A 19,611-nucleotide genomic window follows, 5' to 3' on the forward strand; every position below is an offset into this window, starting at 1 on the left:
AGAAGAAGAAGAAGAAGAAGAAGAAGAAGAAGAAGAAGAAGAAGAAGAAGAAGAGAAGGAGGAGAACTCTTATCTAACAAATGTAATTACTATTAAGTGAGATGGGATAATCAATGTAACATCATCCTTAGAGAAGACTTTGTCAGCTTTACTGGTTCCCTGGACCTCTGAAAGCTCCAGGTTCTTTGTCATTCCCGCTGGTCTGGGCAGAGCATCTGTTGTAGAGGCAACTGGAAAATCCAAACAACATCAAATTGTGTCAGTCTTTCTAGAGTCAATGAGACCACTCCACAGACTAAGCAAGGTTAGGCTACCTTGTCAAGAAAGCTGGCTGGCCTGCTATTCTCATCCTGGCTCTGATCTTGACTCATTCATTGTAAGACCTTGAACAAATGACTTCTTCTCCCTGGGTCTCAGTTTCCTTCTCTGTAAAATGAGAGCATTAGACTAAATGATCTCTAAGGTCCCTTCCAGCTCTGACATCCTAGATTCTAAGGTCCTTTCCATTTCTAGCACTCTTTGTTCTTAGGCCCTAAGGTCTTTCTGACTTCTGGGCATTTGATTTTTTGTGTTCTAACATTGTCTTCTATAAGATTCTTAACCTTTTTGGGCATCCTGGACCCCTGGGTCAATCTGGTGAAGCCTATGGAAGCATTCTCAGTGTATTTTTAAATGCATAAAATAAAATACATAGATATACAAAGGAAGCCAATTATATTGAAATACAGTTATTAGAATATGACATTCTAGAGTATGACATTCTATGACTCATCATTTGAATAGAAAATGTAGGGGTTATTTCCCATAAGCCTCTTCAGGGTCCCTGGTTCTCATGGCTAGTTCTTGTTGGTACAGGGGGAGTTTAGCTCTAACCCCTAGCCTTCCTGGTCCTTTCTTTAGGGATGAGTGGGCTAAGGGGATGAAGAGCCTGGGTATCCCCAGCCTCACTGAATTGTTTCTCTCTTGTGCCAGAAATCCTGACAGCGATGAGAAGCCATGGTGTTACATCATGAAGGACAACACTCTGTCCTGGGAATACTGCAACATCTCAGCCTGCGGTAGGTGGTCTTTGAGCTGGGCACTGGGGAGAACTGCTGTTGCTTTAGTTCATGGGCATGAAGCACAGTGTCATCCAGCCTCACAAAGAAAAAACCCAAACAGTTTTGCAATAAGATGCATTCTCAAAAGCTGATGTAGGATTTTTTGGAGCCCACTGGTGGTGTTCTCACTAAGGACAGTCCTAGAAAATGTTTAGGAAATAGGAATAACACCCCTTAGCATGCTTACCCTGCTATATAGCCACAGGTATGCTGCTAAATGTTTAACAATAGGCTCTCCAAAAAGGTAGGACATACTTTTAATTGTAATCTGCATTGTGAACATTTTCTCCATTACTTTCTTAAGTCCAGAGAGTCAAAAAATAATAAATCAAAACGCTGATTTGTTGTCCTTGTTGATTTTTGAAGTGTGAATGCTCACGGTGAAAATTTAGCAATCAGCTCCAACACATCCCTATTTATGACTCACATGTGACTTTGTCTTTCATTTTTTTCATTTGGCCCTTTGAAGGTGGCAGGGTTGGAGGGTAGGTTAGGATACCTGAAAAGGCAAAAGTAATAGAAGGAACCTTGAACTCACACTTGAAAAACCTGTGTTCAAGTCTAGCTTGGCTACCTACTAAAACGTTTGACCATGGGTAAATTATTTCCTCTCTTTGGGCCTCAGTTCCTCTTTCTGGATCATAGAACCACAAAGATGGGAGGAGCCTAAAAGCCCATTCTGCCCAGCCCACACCCAAAGCAGGAGTCCCACCCATAGAGTCCCTGACAAATGGTAAGGGATGTTTGGAGGCTTCCAGTGAAAGGATCTCACTAATTGTTAGGAAGATTTCCCTTGTGTTTAAGTCAAATCTGCCTCTTTGTAACCCCTTGTCTTGTCCTTCAGAGCCAAGCAGAGCAAGTCTAATGCCTCTTTGTGCCAGTTGTTGTTCAGTTGTTTCCGTCTTGTCTGACTCTTCATGACCCCACTTGATGTTTTCTTGGCAGAGATATCGGAAAGGTTTATATTTTCCTTCTCCAGCTCATTTTACAGATGGGGAAACTGAGGCAAACAGGGTTAAGTGACTTTCCCAAGGTCACCCCCTTGGGGGAGTCTGAGTGTCTGAGGCCATATTTGAACTCCAGGCCTGGCACTCTGTGCACTATGGAACCACCTAGCTGCCTCTTTTCTGTGACAGCCCATAAGATCTTTATAACAATTCTCTAACCCAGAGGTTCTCAAACTTATTTGGCCTACCACCCCTTTTCAAAAAAAATTTACTCAGTGCTCTCCTGAAAATCTACTTTCTTTAACCCTTTAATTATTTTAAAAAATTTTTTGCATGATTTCAAAAAATAATATGTATATATTTTTAAAATGACACATCTGAAATGTAATAATTTATTTAAAATTTGTGGGTTTTTTCCTGCGTTGAGATTTTGTCGATGCAATATTGCATCATGTAATTGTATAGTATCATATTGTAAACAAGTCATTAGACACACATATTCCTGCCAATGCATGCTGGACTTTCTGACAAGCTCACCTGCCAATACTTGCTTGTTAAGACCTGCTGGCATACTTGACCACTAATTGGTTATAATTTGCATTTTGTGCATTTATTTGTAAAATAATGTAATCACTACAACTTTAACTCTGTTACACAACAGATGAAAAGTGGTTTTTCAAGATTTTCTTCTCTTCTTTCCTTATGCTTCCTCTGCTCCCTTATTTTTATTCAACACCCCCACAGTTGCACCCAAGGCTATTACTACCCCCCTGGATCATTCCAGTGCCCCCCCCAGGAGATGGTATTGCCCACTTTGGGAACCTATGCATCCCTTTCCCCTACCCCATCCCCAAAGTCTTCTCTTCTCCAGGCCAACCATAATAGCAAAGAGTAATAGCTAGCATTTATATAGTGTTTTAAGGTTTGCAAAGCTTTTTTAAGGTTCAGAGGCAGCTAAGTGGCACAGTGGATAGAACAGTGGGCCTACAGTTAGAATGACCTGAGTTCAAATCCAGCCACAGGAACCTCCTACCTGTGTGAGCCTGGACAAGTCACTTAACTTCAGTTTCCTTCATTTTCCTCAAGTTTAGAATGGAGACACCATTAGTATCTACCTGGCAGGGTTGTTGTGAACTTCAAATAAGATAATATTTGTAAAATGCTTAGCACAGTACCTGGCATATAGTAAGTCCTTAATAAATGCTTATTTTCTTTCCCTTCCCTCTTTACATGCCATCTCATTTGACCTTCACAACAACTCTGTGAGGTAGATGCTATTATGATCCCCATTTTACAATTCAGGAAACAGGCAAACAGAAGTTCAGTGACTTATTCAGGGTCATATAACTAAGTATCTGAAGCAGAATTTGAACTCAGGTCTTTATGACACCATGTCTAACCAATGAGCCACTCTAGTCCCTTCAGTCCATCCTAGGGTTTTCAATCCATGCACTGTCCCAACCTCTGAATGCATTCCAGTTGGTCGACGTCCTCCTTAAAATGTGACATCCAAATGTGTGACTCTGTACCTACCTCCAGTGTGGTCTGACCAGGGTATACGATATCACCTCCTTTCTTCTAATCTCTGGCTTCTATTAATGCAAATGAATGGACATTAAGTTAACTGGTGTGGGGCTATCGTATCACAATGTCACCTCATATTGCCTTTGTAGTCACTAAAACCCTGTGTCTTTTTCATACGAATCAGCATATTTAGATCTCGAAGTGTATTTTAGGGATCATTTAATCCCAGCCTGTTATTTTTACAGACAAAGAAACTGAAGCCCAGAAGGAGGGAGTTAATGGTCCACATTTGCATACGTAGTAATACACAGGGCTGGAATTTGAAGCCAGATCTAACTCCAAGTCCCGAGCTCTTTCTACTAAAACATCTCTTTAAGCATGTGGAACTTTACATAAACCCTTCTTAAAGCTCACCTTGTACAGCTGGTCTCCCTGATACTTTCTCTTTTTAACATTCTATCGAGCTCTGCCTTTTCTCCTGCCCCAGTGAACAGTCCGAGGAGTGGAGCTCGAACCAACCTGGAATTTTTCAAGGTTCCTGAGATTTCTCAGCCCAACAGACGGGCTTGTGGGAAGCGGCACAAGAAGAGGACGTTCCTGAGGCCTCGAATTATTGGAGGCTCATCCTCCTTGCCAGGATCCCACCCGTGGATGGCTGCCTTGTACATTGGGGAGAGCTTCTGTGCCGGAAGCCTCATTCACTCCTGCTGGGTGGTATCAGCTGCTCATTGTTTCTCCAACAGGTAAGCGCATCCTTTTACCCCATAGCCTTGGGGAAGACCAGTTCTTGGGGAAAATGGTAAAGATGATGAAGACTGGCTCAGTTCAGGTGAAACTTAACTGATGCCCGATGTATCCTTCTTCCTCTTTTTTTCTCATGTTTTCTCACCTTCCCCTTATCAAACCCCATTCTCTGGAAAGGCTTTGAACCCCCTCAGCGTTCACAGCCTGAGTTCTCCTGGGGGTGGGAATAACTTTCTCTTTGAGCAAGGATCCTCCAGCAGCTGATGGAAATGTGGGGAGAAGGGAGATTTGGGGGGCAGATTTCCTGAATTTCTAGCAGAATGCTTATTCTCCCCCATGTAAGGACAGCCATGTGTTGGGGGTAGACTTGAAAAAGAGAAAGCTAAGTGAAGGGAACGAACATGGTAGAGAATTCACATTATATAGAAAAAGGATTGGATCTGCAGTCAGAGGACCTAAGCTAGAATCCCAGGTCTGCTAGATTCAGACACTTACTGGACAAGTCGTTTAACCTTTGTCTACTTTGGTTTCTTTAACTGTAAAATGGGGAATCATAATAGATTCCCATCAAATGAAATAATAGTTGTTAAGTGCTTAGCACAATACCTGGCACACAGTAGGTACTTAAATAAATGCTTGTGTCACTCCCTCCTTCTGAATTTAAGGAAGTGACCTAAACTCTTTGAACAGTAGGAAAAGGGGAGTGGTAGCCAGAGGGAGGTGCTTTGGTCTAGAACTTTATAGGAGTGGTGAGGACTCTGCATGTCACAGGAAGGTAAGAAGATTCTAGTTCCTAGGTCTCAGTTTTCCTTCTTGTCAACAGGAATAATACCTGAAGTGCTGAATTCCCTGAATTCTGTAATAACCATACAAGATAATAACTTTGGAAAAAAAACATTTAAAAAATTGTGTTATATAGAGGCAAAGTATGATTGATTATCAGGGCAGCTAGGTGGCACCATAGTGCCCAGAATTAGGAAGACTCATCTTCTTGAGTTCAAATCTGTCCTCAGACACTTACTTGTATGACCCTGGGCAAATTGCTTAACCTTGTTTGCCTCAGTTTCTTCATCTGTAAAATGAGTCAGAGAAGGAAATCTTTGCCAAGAAAATCCCAAATGGGGTTGGTTACCAAGAGTTGGACACAACTGAAATAGCTGAATAATATGATGACTGAACAATTCAGTGAGCATTGATAAATGGAGATGATGGTGTTTCCACATTCTAGGAAGCACATGTACAAACCAGAGTGAGTCTAGAGAAGGCCAGCCTGGAAGATGCATGGTCTCTAGATGGAGAATCAATGTAATACAGTAGAAAGTGTGTTGGATTCAGAGTTGGAGGCTCTAGGTTGAAACCCTGCATCTGCTGCTTACCATCTTTGTAACTGTGAGCAAGTCATTTAACCTTTTGGCCTCAGTTTCTCATCTACAGAATAAGGTGCTTGGAATAGATATCTTGTAAATTTGCTTCCAGCTCTAAATCTCTGATTCTGTGTCATATGAGAATTGGTTCAGTCTATCTATCAACCATCTGGCTCCATGTCCAGTGTCAACCTCTACTTGGCTTTTGTAGACTAAATGTTCTTAGGGATTCCTTCCAGAGCTAAGATTCTGTGATTCTATAATGATGTTCATGAAAAGGCCTTAGGGTGGATTGGACCATGATGTACTTCCATTCTGGGAGACCTTCCAATGTGGTCACTAATTGCTTTCAAGGCAAGATGGTTAGATCTGATGGTCTAAAAGATTCCTTATAGCTTTGATATTTATATGGATATCAGGGTGGTGAAAGGTACCCTAGAAAGTGTAATCCTTAGGAATTGGGGCAAGGGTGAGGGTGGTGGGGGCCTCCTGGTATTCATGTTTCCAGAGGCATAGCAAAGGGAAGGGAATCATGACCTACAGTACATCCCCCACAAGGACTCTGGAGAAATTGTAGTTCTTGGGCATGGCCACATGGTGGCAAAGTCACTCTGCCCACAGCCATAGCTTACAGAATTATACTGGGCCTTGGAGTTGGGCATCTGTCAGAAATCTGGGGAGGGGGGTGTGCTGGAACCAGCTCCTGCAGATTCCAGAGAACTGATTGTTAAATTTTCAATGTGAGCATTTAAATCAGGGCTTAATTTGTTATTTTGTTGATTGACGCTGGACTTAAGAAAGTGATGGAAAAAAGTGTTACTAATGAAAATTAAAAGTGTGAATATATTTTAATTTGAAAACTGGTTGTTAAACCAATTTACCAGCACATCACTGATTGATTCCACGAAGCAGATGCTTGCATTGGTCATGATGCGATCTTCCCTCCACTGAGCTAATAGTGCTCTGCTGAAGAGTCAGGAGACCTGGGTTCTAGTTCAATGTGGTCACTGCTTGTCTGTCTTCAAAACAAGTTGGTTGGATTTGAGGATCTAAAAGATCACATATAGCACTGATATCCAGTATTTATCACTGTCTCAGTAATCTACTGGTGGTTTGCTCATTTGTTGTGGGGCTTTGTGGGGGTCGCTTCACCTCTCCGAAACTCAGTTTCCTTATATGAAAAATAAGAATAATTATACTTGTATCACCTACCTCACGTGGTTCACATGAGAAAGTTCTTTACAAGCCTCAAAGTATTGATCAAAGTTGAATATAATCAATCTAATGGTTGCTATTCTTTTCTGCGGTTCGAGGATTTGGAGTTTCTTCTGGCTCTGACAGTCACATTATATATTCTAAGGTCCCTTCCATCTCTGATATTATATATTCCAAGACCCTTTTGAGTTCTGATATTCTATGCTCTCATTTTCTAAAAAAAAATTGATTTTTATTTATATCTTTTGTTTTTACGTTGCCTGAATTTCTTCCTGAATCTGTCTTCCTCACCCTTCCCAAAGAGCCGTCCCCATGACAAAAATTTTTAAAGAATTAAAGAGAAGATGAAGAGGGAAAAAATCTCACAAAACCAATCAATACATTTTATTTATTTATTTTTGGTGAGGTGATCGGGGTTAAGTGACTTGCCTAGGGTCACATAGCTAGTACGTGTCAAGTGTCTGAGGCCGGATTTGAACTCATATCCTCCTGACTCCAAGGCCAAAGCTCTATCTACTGTGCCACCTAGCTGCCCCTAATATATTTTTAAAAATGGTGTTTGATGCAATGTTCCACACCTGTGGATCCCCACCCACCACCCCTGCAGAGGACTGGTAGGAGGTGACTTCTATTTCTCCTTTAGGGTCAAGTTTTTTGTTCATCACTTTGCAACATTCAGACTGTTCTTGCTCTTTATCTTGTTGTAGTCATTGTGCATTGTGTCTATTGTTTTCCTGGTTCTGCTTACGTTCTATGCTCTAAATTCTAAGCTGACATTCTATGCTCTAAGAACCCATCCAGATGTGACACTGTATGGGGTTCTGAGGTTCTGTCCAGCTCTGACATTCAGTGTTCTGGGTTCCGAGTATCTGTGAATATGTGAATTTGTGTTTGAAAGTTTTAATAAGTCCTTTGTGGGCCGGGCCTTGAGTTCTGGAGAGTGCAGCTTTGCCCTTGACCTGCCTTCCCAATGGGGTTAGTGAGGATGAGGATTCATACATTTTGATCCCCACAGTACTTGCTCCCAAATGATTAGGAAAAAGGTTGACTCCTAGGGGCCAAGAACTAGGCACACAGCTCTTCTTTGTGATACATAGATGTAGTAGAACCACTGGTCTTGTAATCAGGAGACCTGGGTTCAAATTCTATCTCAGCCTCTTACTTTTTTCCCTCTGGAAAAAATGGATTCGTTAACATCTGCCCCACCTCCCTCTCACATACAAAATTAAATGATGGGTGTGGAAAAAAGGTTTGCAACTATAAATAAATGCCAGGTATTCATTATTGTTATTATTCTGTGTTTTCCAGTCCACCCAAGTCAAGTGTCACAGTTGTCCTGGGCCAGCATTTCTTCAACACATCCACAGATGTGACACAATCATTTGAAATTGAGAAGTACATTCTGTATCCATTGTACTCTGTCTTCAACCCCAGCAATCATGACCTTGGTGAGTGTGTTGAGGTTTCTTCTGCACCAGTTGTCAGGCCCAGCCTTGGATGTCCACACACCAGGGCTAACCAACGAGGGATGAGGCAGGGAGTTTGGTGAGAAAGAAGGAGGCTGGTGGGTACATCTAGTCAGGGGAGCCAGAGGTCAAGGCGGGAGGACTCAGTTAAAGTAGGAAGGAAAAGGAAGGTGCCAGAGTCTTAGGGGTATCACAGACAGTGAACCTCAGTTTAGGCATCAGGAAAGATTGGGAGATCAGGAACCTGGGTTAGAATTTGGGAAAGAGGCTATAGAACATAGACCAGGACACTGGACAACAGACACCAGGTACCAGTAATAGTAATATACCTACCTCCAAACCTGAAAGATTCATGATGTCGCCAGTATGGGTGCTTCCTCCATTGAAGAAGGTCATGGCCTCTCCACACCTTTGTCAATGGTCTTTGAGAGCTTCTGTGGCCAAAACCGATTCCCCATGGGATGGCCAACTTTTTACTCATGAAATCCTCTAGCATCTTCGATTTAGAGGAAAGAGCACTGGATTTGGAATCAGATCATGTGAGTTTGAATACCAATTCAGGCAATAATAGCTGCCCCCATTTTACAGATGAGAAAATCAAGGCTCAGAACGATTAGGTGATTTGGTGACACAGCGAGTGTAGCAGAATGAGGATTGAAACCATGATCTTCGGACTCCAAGTCCAGAGCACGAATTGTTTTTTCTCCCTGTTTTGTGATTTCATCGGTGTGGGGAACTCCCTGCTGTGGAAAATTCCCCCATAGATACAGGTTAACAATTCGTTGTCATGGAATCAGAAATAGAAGCAACGTTTGGGGTTATCTAGTCTAATGCCTTCATTTTACAGTTGAGAAGATTAAAGGATTTGTTCAAGATCCCCATTTCACAGATGTGAAAATTAACCCTTCTGCATCACATCCACACTGTCATCTTTGTTACAGAGCCAAGGGCCTCTTGAGCCAGGAGGGCCTTTATATACTTCCTGCTCAAGTCCATAATTAGCCAAGACCACACTGTGTATAGATCACTGAATCTGGAGTCAGGAAGACCCAAGTCCACATCTGGCTTCAGATACTTACTAGCTATGTGACCCTGGGCAAATCACTTAGCTTCTTTCTGCCTCAGTTTCCTCATCTGTAAAATGGGTTTGATAATAATAGTACCTACCTTGCAGGGTTGTGGTGAGGATCAAATGAGGTAATATTTATAAAAAGAGCTTTACACGGTACCTGGGCATTTTTGTTATTGTTTAGTTGTTTTCAGTCATGTACGACTCTTTGTGACCCCTTTGTGGGGTTTTCTTGATAGAGATCCTGGAGTGGTTTGCCATTTTCTTTTCTAGTTCATTTTACAGATGGGGAAACTGAGGCAAACAGGGTTAATTGACCTGCCCAGTGTCACATAGCTTATAAGTGTCTGAGGCTGGATTTGAACTCAGTTCTTCCTGACTCCAGGCTTGGCACCCTATCCACTGTGCCACCTAGCTGCCCTGGACATAGTAAGCACTGTATGTTAGCTATTGTCATCACAAAGCATCAGAGAAGGAAGCAGAAAATCCTAGTCCTGGGGCTTGGTTCTGCCATTTCTTAATTGTGTGTGACTTCTGAACCCCAACTGGATTTTATGTCCACATCACACATGGCACTAACCTATGGTTTCCTTGTATTATTTAACTTTCCATGTGAGTGAATTGTAGTCCCAATAAGAAGTGAACAAGGATTCAGTCTAGTGTCTTTGATGCCCACTCAGCAACTGGAGCACATAGTTGGGGCTCGACAAACACCTTCAATGTTGGGTGAAGGAATTTAATCCAACAAATTTCCCAGCAGTTCCTGTGACTCTGTCCCATGGCATGTGTAGTCTACTTGGAGAGATAGGACTTGCCTCCAGAAAATAATGCTGAATGATATGAGTAACAAGAACAAAAAAAGCTTTTGTTAAGTACTGACATTGTGCTGAGCACTAATGATACAAATAGAAAAAAACCAAAACAGTTCTGCTCTCCAGGACTCATACTATAATCAGGGGAACCTGAACATAGAAGAATGTTAAGCTCTCGGGGGGGCGGGGAGGGTGGGGATGGAAAGGTCTGGAGGTCCCATAAAGGCAATGACTGGGCAGATGGCAAGGCTGAAAGGTGAGGTTAAGTCAGTTGGTCAGAAAATGTGGCGGCTTTCTGGTAGCATATGAGTAGTATGACCAACTAAGTTCCGGAGAAGAGGAATGATTTTACAATTACTTAGACTCTACCATGGATAATTTCTCCCCACTCTTCTGGGTCTGTGACATGAAGAAAAGTTCATTCAGTTTGTAGTCAGAAGGCCTAGAAATGACTAAGCTGGTCATGATGCTTAAGCTCTCTGGGCCTCAGTTTCCTCATCTGTAAAATGAGGTGGTTGAATCTAGATGGCTTTTAAAATGCCATCCAAATCTCTAGAGCTTATGATCCTATATTGTTATTTTTCCTTCAAGAGGGCCATAGAGTCCCAGGAATTGTTTCTTGGTTCTTTAACCTTGATGGTGATGGACAGAAATACTCTTGCCTCTGTGATGGTCAATCTGATTCTCTTCTCCAATTCCCTGCAGCTCTGATTAGGCTGAAGAAGAAGGGTGATCGCTGTGCTACAAAGTCCCAGTTTGTCCAGCCCATCTGCCTCCCGGACAATGGCATCACCTTTCCTGACAATCACAAATGCCAGATTGCAGGATGGGGACACATGTATGAGAGTGAGTCTCCTGTTGACTACCAGTGCTGGGGGCTCCTAGCTCATCTCTCTATTGGCCCAGACCCACCAAGCCAGGGGACCTTTTCCTCTGAGCTGCGGGTCTTTTTGTTGGATTGTCCTCAGGATTTCCCACACTGTGCAAATGTTACAACCAGGGCTGTTGTTAGGGACTATATACAGAGAAAGCCTTAGAAATAGTTATGGGATTCTTCTTATAATTGGACAGGGAAATGGCAAACCACTCTTGTACCTTTCAAGAAAACCCCAAATGGGATCATGAAGAGTCAGACATGACTGAAAAGTGACTTGAACAACAGCACATGAGAGAGAGAGAGAGAATAATTTATCCATCTCCAATGAAAGATCAAGTAACCGAAATAGAGAAAAAGTCCCAGAATGGAACTTTGTAGTACATAGCAATAATGAATCAGCAAAGGATACTGATTCTGAAAAAAATGGAAGAGGAGGAGACCATGCCTATCCCTTTCTTTTTTAAAAATCTATTTATTTGTTTTTAGTTTTCAACATTCACTTTTATAAGATTTTGAGTTCTAAATTTTCCCCCCTCCCTCCACTTCCCCTCCCCAAGACAGCATGCAATGTGATGTAGGCTATACATGTATACATGATCATATTAAACATATTTCCACATTAGTCACGTTGTTAAAGAAGAATCAGAACAAAAGGGAAAAACCATGAGAAAGAAAAAACAAAAAACCACAAAAGAAAGAGGAAATAATATATTTCGATCTGCATTCAGACTCCATAGTTCTTTCTCTGGATGTGGATAGCATTTGGAATTGTCTTAGATCATTGCATTGCTCAGAAGAGTCAAGTCTAACAAAATCGATTAACACACACTGTTGCTGTTACTGCGTGCAATGTTCTCCTGGTTCTGCTCACTTCACTTAGCATCACTTCATGCAAGTCTTTCCAGATTTTTCTGAAGTCTGCCTACTAACCATTTCTTTTTTTTAAATTTTTTAAATTAATTTATTTAGATTTATCAACAATAACTTCCATAAGCTTTTGGGTTTTAAATTTTTCTCGCCTTCACACTCCATCTCCATACCCAAGATGGCTTGCAATCTGATATAGGCTATACATATACATTCCTATTAAACATATTTTCACATTAGTCATGTTGAAAGGAAGAATTAGAACCAATAGGAGGAACCACAAGAAATAGGAAACAAAACAAAACAGAAGAAAAAAATAGCAAATAGTATGCTTTGATCTGCATTCAAACTCTATAGTTCTTTCTTTGGATGTGGATAGCATTTTCCAGCATGAGACTTTTGGAGATGTCTTAGATCCTTGTATTTCTGAGAAGTGCTATGTTTATCAACGTTAGTCATCACACAACATGACTGTTACTGCATACAACATTCTCCTGGTTCTGCTCACTTCACTCAGCATCAGTCCATACAAGTCTTTCCAGGTTTTTCTAAGTCTGCCTGCTCATCATTTCTTAAAGCACAATAGTATTCCATTACATTCATATACCACAACTTGTTCAGTCATTCCACAATTGATGGGCATCCTTTCAATTTCCAATTCTTTGCCACCACAAAAAGGGCTGCTATAAATATTTTTGTACATGTGGGTCCTTTTCCCATTTGTATGATCTTTTTGGGATATAGTCCTAGAAATGCTATTGCAGGGTCAAAGGGTATGCACATTTTTATAGTCCTTTGGGCATAGTTCCAAATTGCTCTCCAAAATGGTTGGATCATTTCACAACTCCACCAACAATGCATTAGTGTTCCAATTTTCCCACATCTTCTCCAACATTTATCATTTTCTTGTTTTGTCATGTTAGCCAATCTGATAGGTGTGATGTGGTACCTGGGTTGTTTTAATTTGTATTTCTTTAATCAATAGTGATTTAGAACATTTTTTCATATGACTATAAATAGCTTTAATTTCTTCCTCTAAAAACTGCCTGTTCATAACCTTTGACCATTTATCTATCGGGGAATGACTTATATTCTTATAGATTTGACTCAATTCTCTATATATTTTAGAAATGAGACCTTTATCAGAGACATTGCTTGCCTTTTTCTTTCTACACGTATCACTGTCTTGCAGAGCAGTCAATCAGCATCCTGACCATCAGTTATGGGTTCCATTGATAGCTGCTGCATGGCTGCAGCCTTGATGTTGATTGATAGCCAGTGACAGAGGATGAAGGAATGCTAGAGGCCATTCCATCTGAGTACTGCCCTTCCCGTTGATTAAACCTAAGTAGAAAGTTCCAGTCAGCTCTCTGAGAATCCCAAGTTTGTACCTGGGCTATGCTGAAATCCTCAGCATTTCTGACTTGTATGTAAGCAAAGAGGTTTCTAGCCAGGGCTCCACTAGATGTTTCAGGGTTGTCCCAATCCTGACTCCAACTGAAAGCTTTTTCCTCGGTTTCTCGTTAAAAGATGTTACGGGCTACTCCAGCTACTTACGAGAAGCATTGCTTCCTCTCATTCCTGATCACAAATGTAGCAGCCCCGAAGTTTATGGTGCGGACATCACCCCCAACATGTTCTGTGCTGGTTACTTCGACTGCAAATCAGATGCCTGTCAGGTAAGGCTTGGGAAGGGTAATTCTCAATTTGTTTTGTTTCAGCCAAAGGGATGAGAGGAAGACTGTGTGATATAATGGAAAAATGGCTGGATTGGTAGCAGGGGACTTGAAAATGAATCCTGACTCTTCAATGCCTCCATTCCCCCTTCCTCCACAGTGACTACTCTCCACCATCTCAGCTTCATCTTAAATGATCTCGGTGACAGGGCTGACCTTGGCTACTTCTTAGAAAAATGCCCAAGTCAATGACATTTGTCTCTTCTGTGTCTCTTTTTTCCCTCTGAGTAACTCTCTCTTTCTCTTGGGCTGCACAGAGATTCTGACATAGTCACAAATCTAGGCTTACCTACCACCTTCCCTTATCAAAACTTCCTGGTCCTCTGTGTCTTCCCCACAGCGTTGCCTGGAACACTAGCTAATCTGATCACCTATTTCAAAGCACTATTGAAAGTCTAAAATGAAATAATACCTGTGAAGCCCTTAATGAATGCAAAGGGGGCGAATCATGTGGGAAGAGCACTGTCCTGGGGGGACAAGAAACCTGGTCTGGGGGACCCATTGTGTTACTCATTAGCTGGGTGATTTGGGGCTCTCAGTGCCTCGGTTTCCTCTGTAAAATAAAGGAGTTAAGCTAGACAATCTTTACGTTTCTCTCTAGTTCTAAATCCATAATCCTAACAGAACAGTGATTATTCATATAAAGGTAGGAGATGGGAATATCTAGTTAAGAGAACAGCCAGTAGTCTTGTTTGGGTGGAACATAGAATTTGCAAAGGGAATATTATAAAATGAGTAGATAGTATGAAAGGCTGGAACCTTGAATACCAGGCTAGGCTATCCCAGAGACAATAGGGAGTCAATAAGGGTTTTTGAGCAGGGGAAGTGATATCATCACACTTATGCCTTAGGAAGGTTGCTTTGGTCACTGTATGTAGGGTGGATTGGGGAGAAGAGGAACTAGAAGCAGGGAGACCAATTAAGAGTCTATTACCATAGTCTAGGCACGAGGTGACAATGGCCTGAATAAAGGTGGCAGTCAAGTGAGTGGAAAGACAGGATGTGTGAAGGATGTTGGGAAAGATGAATTTATAAGACTTGGCAATGGATGGGGTATGGAGGGATGAGGGAGAGAGAAGAATTAAGGATGGCTAAGATCATGAGTCTGGGATCCCTGGGTACCTGGGAGGATGGTGGCATCCTCAATGGAAATAATGGTATTTGAAGAAGGCATAGGTTTAGAGGGGAAGATAACAGGCTCCATTTTGGAAATGTTGAATTTGAGATGCATATGAGATCTCCAGGAGAGAAATCCAGCAGGCCAACTTCTTTGTCTAGAGAGGCCTGAACTAATGGAAGATGGAACTAATGTTAGAACAAAGAATATCATGCCCGGAAAGGGCCTTAGAATATAAAACATGAATTATTGGAGCTGGAAGGAGCCTTAGAATACAGAAAGAGTATCAGAGCTGGAAAGGACCTCACAGACCATTCTAGTCCAAATCTCAGTTGGGAGAGAAGCAGGGCTGGGATTCAGAATTATCCTTCTTATCTCCCAGACCATTGTGATTCCCATACCCCTCTCTATGCGAAGATATTTATCCAATTTTGAATCTGTTGTCATTAGCTTCCAGGGAGATGAGTTCCGAAGAAAGGAGGTTCAATTCAATTACAGACCATTATAAGGCATAATAAAGCAAGGTTTTGAGGCTCCACTTAAGCCTTCCCAGCTCCATTAAGCAGGAAACTAACCTAATACCCCATCTCGTGACTCCAAGAGCTGCTTGATAGCTCATTACTGCCTCTCCTCCCCCAGGAGCACCTGTTTCAGATTTGGCCCATTAAGCTCCAAACAGAGAATGTAGTGTTTACTAAGTGTTCTAGAATTCTGGGCCCTCTCCATCCTTAGAGCCTGCTGGGATCATCGGGCCATTCTGATAGCATGATATCATAGTGCTCTCTTCCTGCCGTCCCCTGGGGGAGAAGGGTTGTTACAACAGGACACTTCGTATCTTAGAATGGCAAGGCTGAAGAGGAGCCCAGAGATCATGTAATCCAATTTGGATAGAACATTAAGCCTGGAGTCAGAAAGACCTGAGTTCAAATCCAGCCTCAGACACTTACTACCTATGTGACCCTGGGCAAGTTACTTAACTTCTGTCTGCCTCAGTTTTTTCATCCATAAGATGGGAATCATAATAGTACTTATCTCCCAGGGGCAGCTAGATGGCACAATGGATAGAGCACATGACCTGGACCAAGGAAGACTCATCTTCCTGAATTCAAATCCAGCCTCAGACACTTACTAGTTGTGTGACCCTAGTATGTAGTATACAACTACATACTAGTTGTATGACACTTAACCGAGTTTACCTCAGTTTCCTCATCTATAATATGAGCTGAAGAAGGAAATGACAAACCTGTATCTCTGCCAAGAAAACCCCAGATGGGGTCACAGAGAGCTGGACACAACTGAAAAATTACAACAGCAACAATCCATGGTTGTTGTAAAGATTAAATAAGAAAATAGTCATAAAGCACTTAATACGATGCCTGGCACATAGAAGGTGCTTAATAAATGCTTATTTTCTTCAAACTGCCTCATTTTACAGAGGAAGAAGTGGAGGCTCAGAAAGGTACAATGACTTACCCAAGGTCACATCTCAAATTAGTGTGAGAGCAGAGACCAGAATCCCAACTCTCCCAATTCTCAGTCCAGGACTCGTCATGCTCTGCTCTTCTGCCTCCCTAAGGATTAGTCATTCATTAATTTTGGTTCTAAGTCACTGGTCTAGGTCAATATTTCTGGTCAGAGTTTAGAATAAAAAAAGTCAGGGGTTTTGTTTGGCTATTAAAGAATAACAATATTTTCATGGCTTCTTGCTTCATGAATATGAAACATAATTGAAACAGGACTGCAAAGTTTTCACAGACTGTATACTTAGCAGATTAGGTATCTCTTATTACAAGTACATCTGAATTGAATGACAATATCATGGAATTAGTGAGCTCAGAGGGACCTTAGTGTTTTTCTAGCACCATCTCCCTGCGAAGTATGAATCCTGTCTGAAACATTCCCAAGAAGTCATTAGCCAGCCTTTGCTTGAACACCTCCAATAATGAACCACTCACTACCTCAAGAGGCAAGCCATTCTATTTTTGATGTGGAGTAAGAGGCAGTATTGTGCAGCAGAAAAAACGAATGTAAGTTCAGCAAACCTGAATCCAAGTCTAGGCTTTGACACTCACCAGCTGTGTTACCATGGGGCAAATTACTGAACCTGTCTCTCTCAATTTCATCACCTACAAAACAAAAAGAATATTATTATATTATTAGTAATATAATTAATATTCACTTTGTGAACAGTAAGGCTCTATGTAAATGTGAACTGTTACTGCATTGCTATTGAACAGTTTTGCTTGTTAACAAAATTTTCTTATGTTGAAGCAAGACCTGCCTCCATGGAAATGAGGAAGGGGAAGAATTGTGTATTTCATCTATTGGTCACTGAAATTCCATCATTAGAGCTTCATTCCTTTGGGTTAAATAGACTCATCTTTTAAAATGCATTTTTTCCGTAAAAGAGGAAGCCTTTGAAACCAGGGTAAATGAGTTTATTAGGCTGATGCATGCATCTTGTAATGATGGAGGGAGTGGGCTGTGTATGAGTGTGTATATATATATATGTGTGTGTGTGTGTGTGTGTGTGTGTGTGTGTGTGTGTGTATGTTTGTGAATGTATATATGTTTGTATGTATGTTTAGATTTATGTAGTACATCTGGGTCCCAATTAGTGCAAATAATGAATCTTCTGAAATGGTTACATTATTTGAATTCACATTGCTTTTTTTCCTAATGGACTAGAAGTAATTATCATATTTGCATAATTATAACTTTAAATAACAAATTTGAATACATGAGAGACTATTTCAGAGGATTCATTATTCACACGAATCGGGACTTAGCTGTATTTACTTTTATCCTGGTTGGGAATTCGGTAAATCTCAGGCAAGAGTGAGATTGTAGTGACTAGTATCATTTGAGGCAGAAGAAGAACTAGAACCCAGAACACTTGACTGACTGTCCAGAGTTATGCTTATCTTCCCACCTTCCCCAACCTTCTATATGAAATGTAACCATCCCCTGAAGTTAAGACGATTCACTGTTGGTCTCTAACCAACACAGGGTGACTCAGGCGGGCCCCTAGCCTGTGAAAAGAATGGGGTTTCTTACCTATATGGGATCATCAGCTGGGGCGATGGCTGTGGCAGGTTCTACAAGCCGGGCGTTTATACTCGAGTGACCAACTATGTGGATTGGATCAATGACAAGATATGGCCTCCCAAGAAAGTAACCTCTGCCACTGATGCCTGAGTAAGCCATGAGGAATCCGCCTGGCCCTGCTCTGCCTCTGGACGTCACTGGATGTATTCTTCATCACAAGCGTGTGGTTGCATTGAACTATGCTGACTCTTCGTAAGGATATTTTGCCATGACAATAATAAAGCATTTTTGAAAGTTATAGTTGACCCAATGTCTGCAAATGTGAACCATGGGAGAGGTCAACAGACCTTTTCACCCAATGTCTTACTATATATACACCCTTAGTGCTCCACTCTAAGAGGTATATAAATATGTATGAGATAGTTCCTACTCTCAAGAAGATTCTTATCTAGCAGAGGGACAGATGATATGAGCACAGATGAAGAAAAAACAAAATAGCATATCATTGGCACATAATGAATGCTATGAGATCTAAGGAAGGAAAAAACACAGCTAAGGAAGGGATGGAGGAAGATTTTTAATGAACCGTTATTTGAGCTGAGCCTTGAAGGTTGGGTAACATGTCAACAGGCAGAGGAAGGGGAAGACATTCCCAGTCTAGGGAACCTATGAGAAAAGGTGAGGAAGAGGAAAAGTATAGGCTATGTTCCGGGGACAATGAGTTAATCCAATTTGGCTAAAGCATAGAATACATGAATCATACAAATAAAACCATAGATTCTTATAGCTAGAAAGGACTTCAGAGGTCATCTTGTCCAACTTGTACAGAAATCTCTTTTTCAACATCGCCAATAAGTAGGAATGCAGCATCTCCCAGAACATATCTGGTGATGGAAGAGTTCACTGCCTACCAAGGCAGCTTATTCCTCTACCATACAGCAATGATTAAGATGTTTTTCCTTACCATGCACTTAAGTAGCCTCTCTGAAATTTTTATCTATTAGTCCTAATTCTGACCTCTAGGATAAAGCAGAATAATTCAGATCCCAGTGTGTTATAGCAGAAAGAACAATGCTGAATAGGAATCTTGACTCTATCACTTATTAGCTAAGTTTATTGTGAGGAAAATGCGTTGTAAAACTTAAAGTACAATCATGTTCATATGGGGCAGCTAGATGGAGTAGTAGATAGAGCACAGGGCCTGGAATCAGGAAGACTTGAGTTCACATCCAACCTCAGACATTTATTAGCTGTATGACTCTGGGCAAGTCACTTAACAATGTTTATTTCGGTTTCCTCATCTGTAAAATGAACTGGAGGAGGAAATGGCAAACCACTGTAGTATCTTTGTCAAGAAAATCCCAAAGGGGGGTCACCAAGAATCAGATACGACTGAAATTACTGAACAACAATATGTTATTACAAATGATTTTTCTTCTTCTTCCTCTGTATAGAATTAAACCAAAATCGTCTTTTTTGAAGCATTATTTTATTTTTAAAAAATATTTTATTTTTAAATAATATTTTATTTTTCCCAATTACATGTAAAAACACATTTTAACATTTGCTCTTTTTTTTAAAGTTTTGAGTTCCAAATTCTATCCCTCTCTCCCTCCTTCCTCCCTCCCTGAGACAGTTAACACAAAAACCCTGCTACATTAGGATCTTGGGCTCTAGAGCTGGTTAGGGCCCTTAGAGATCATCCAGCCCAACCCCCTCACAGAG

At 41.2% G+C, this 19,611-nt stretch overlaps 1 protein-coding gene across 1 annotated transcript in view; it reads left to right on the forward strand.

The window, feature by feature from the left end:
• Window positions 1-18,165, forward strand: part of HGFAC (HGF activator) — a 52,903-nt gene extending 34,738 nt beyond the window's left edge. Inside the window, exons 9-14 of the mRNA XM_027836442.1 lie at window positions 973-1,058; window positions 4,059-4,314; window positions 8,203-8,342; window positions 10,947-11,087; window positions 13,516-13,664; window positions 17,848-18,165. Of these exons, the coding sequence (XP_027692243.1) occupies window positions 973-1,058; window positions 4,059-4,314; window positions 8,203-8,342; window positions 10,947-11,087; window positions 13,516-13,664; window positions 17,848-18,036 (961 nt within the window). The 3' untranslated portion in view covers window positions 18,037-18,165. The remainder of the gene's footprint in view (window positions 1-972; window positions 1,059-4,058; window positions 4,315-8,202; window positions 8,343-10,946; window positions 11,088-13,515; window positions 13,665-17,847) is intronic.
• The last annotated feature ends 1,446 nt before the right edge of the window (window positions 18,166-19,611 follow it).

Source organism: Vombatus ursinus, unplaced genomic scaffold (genome assembly GCF_900497805.2).
Source record: "Vombatus ursinus unplaced genomic scaffold, bare-nosed wombat genome assembly UNPS02014818.1, whole genome shotgun sequence".
Classification (NCBI taxonomy): domain Eukaryota; kingdom Metazoa; phylum Chordata; class Mammalia; order Diprotodontia; family Vombatidae; genus Vombatus; species Vombatus ursinus.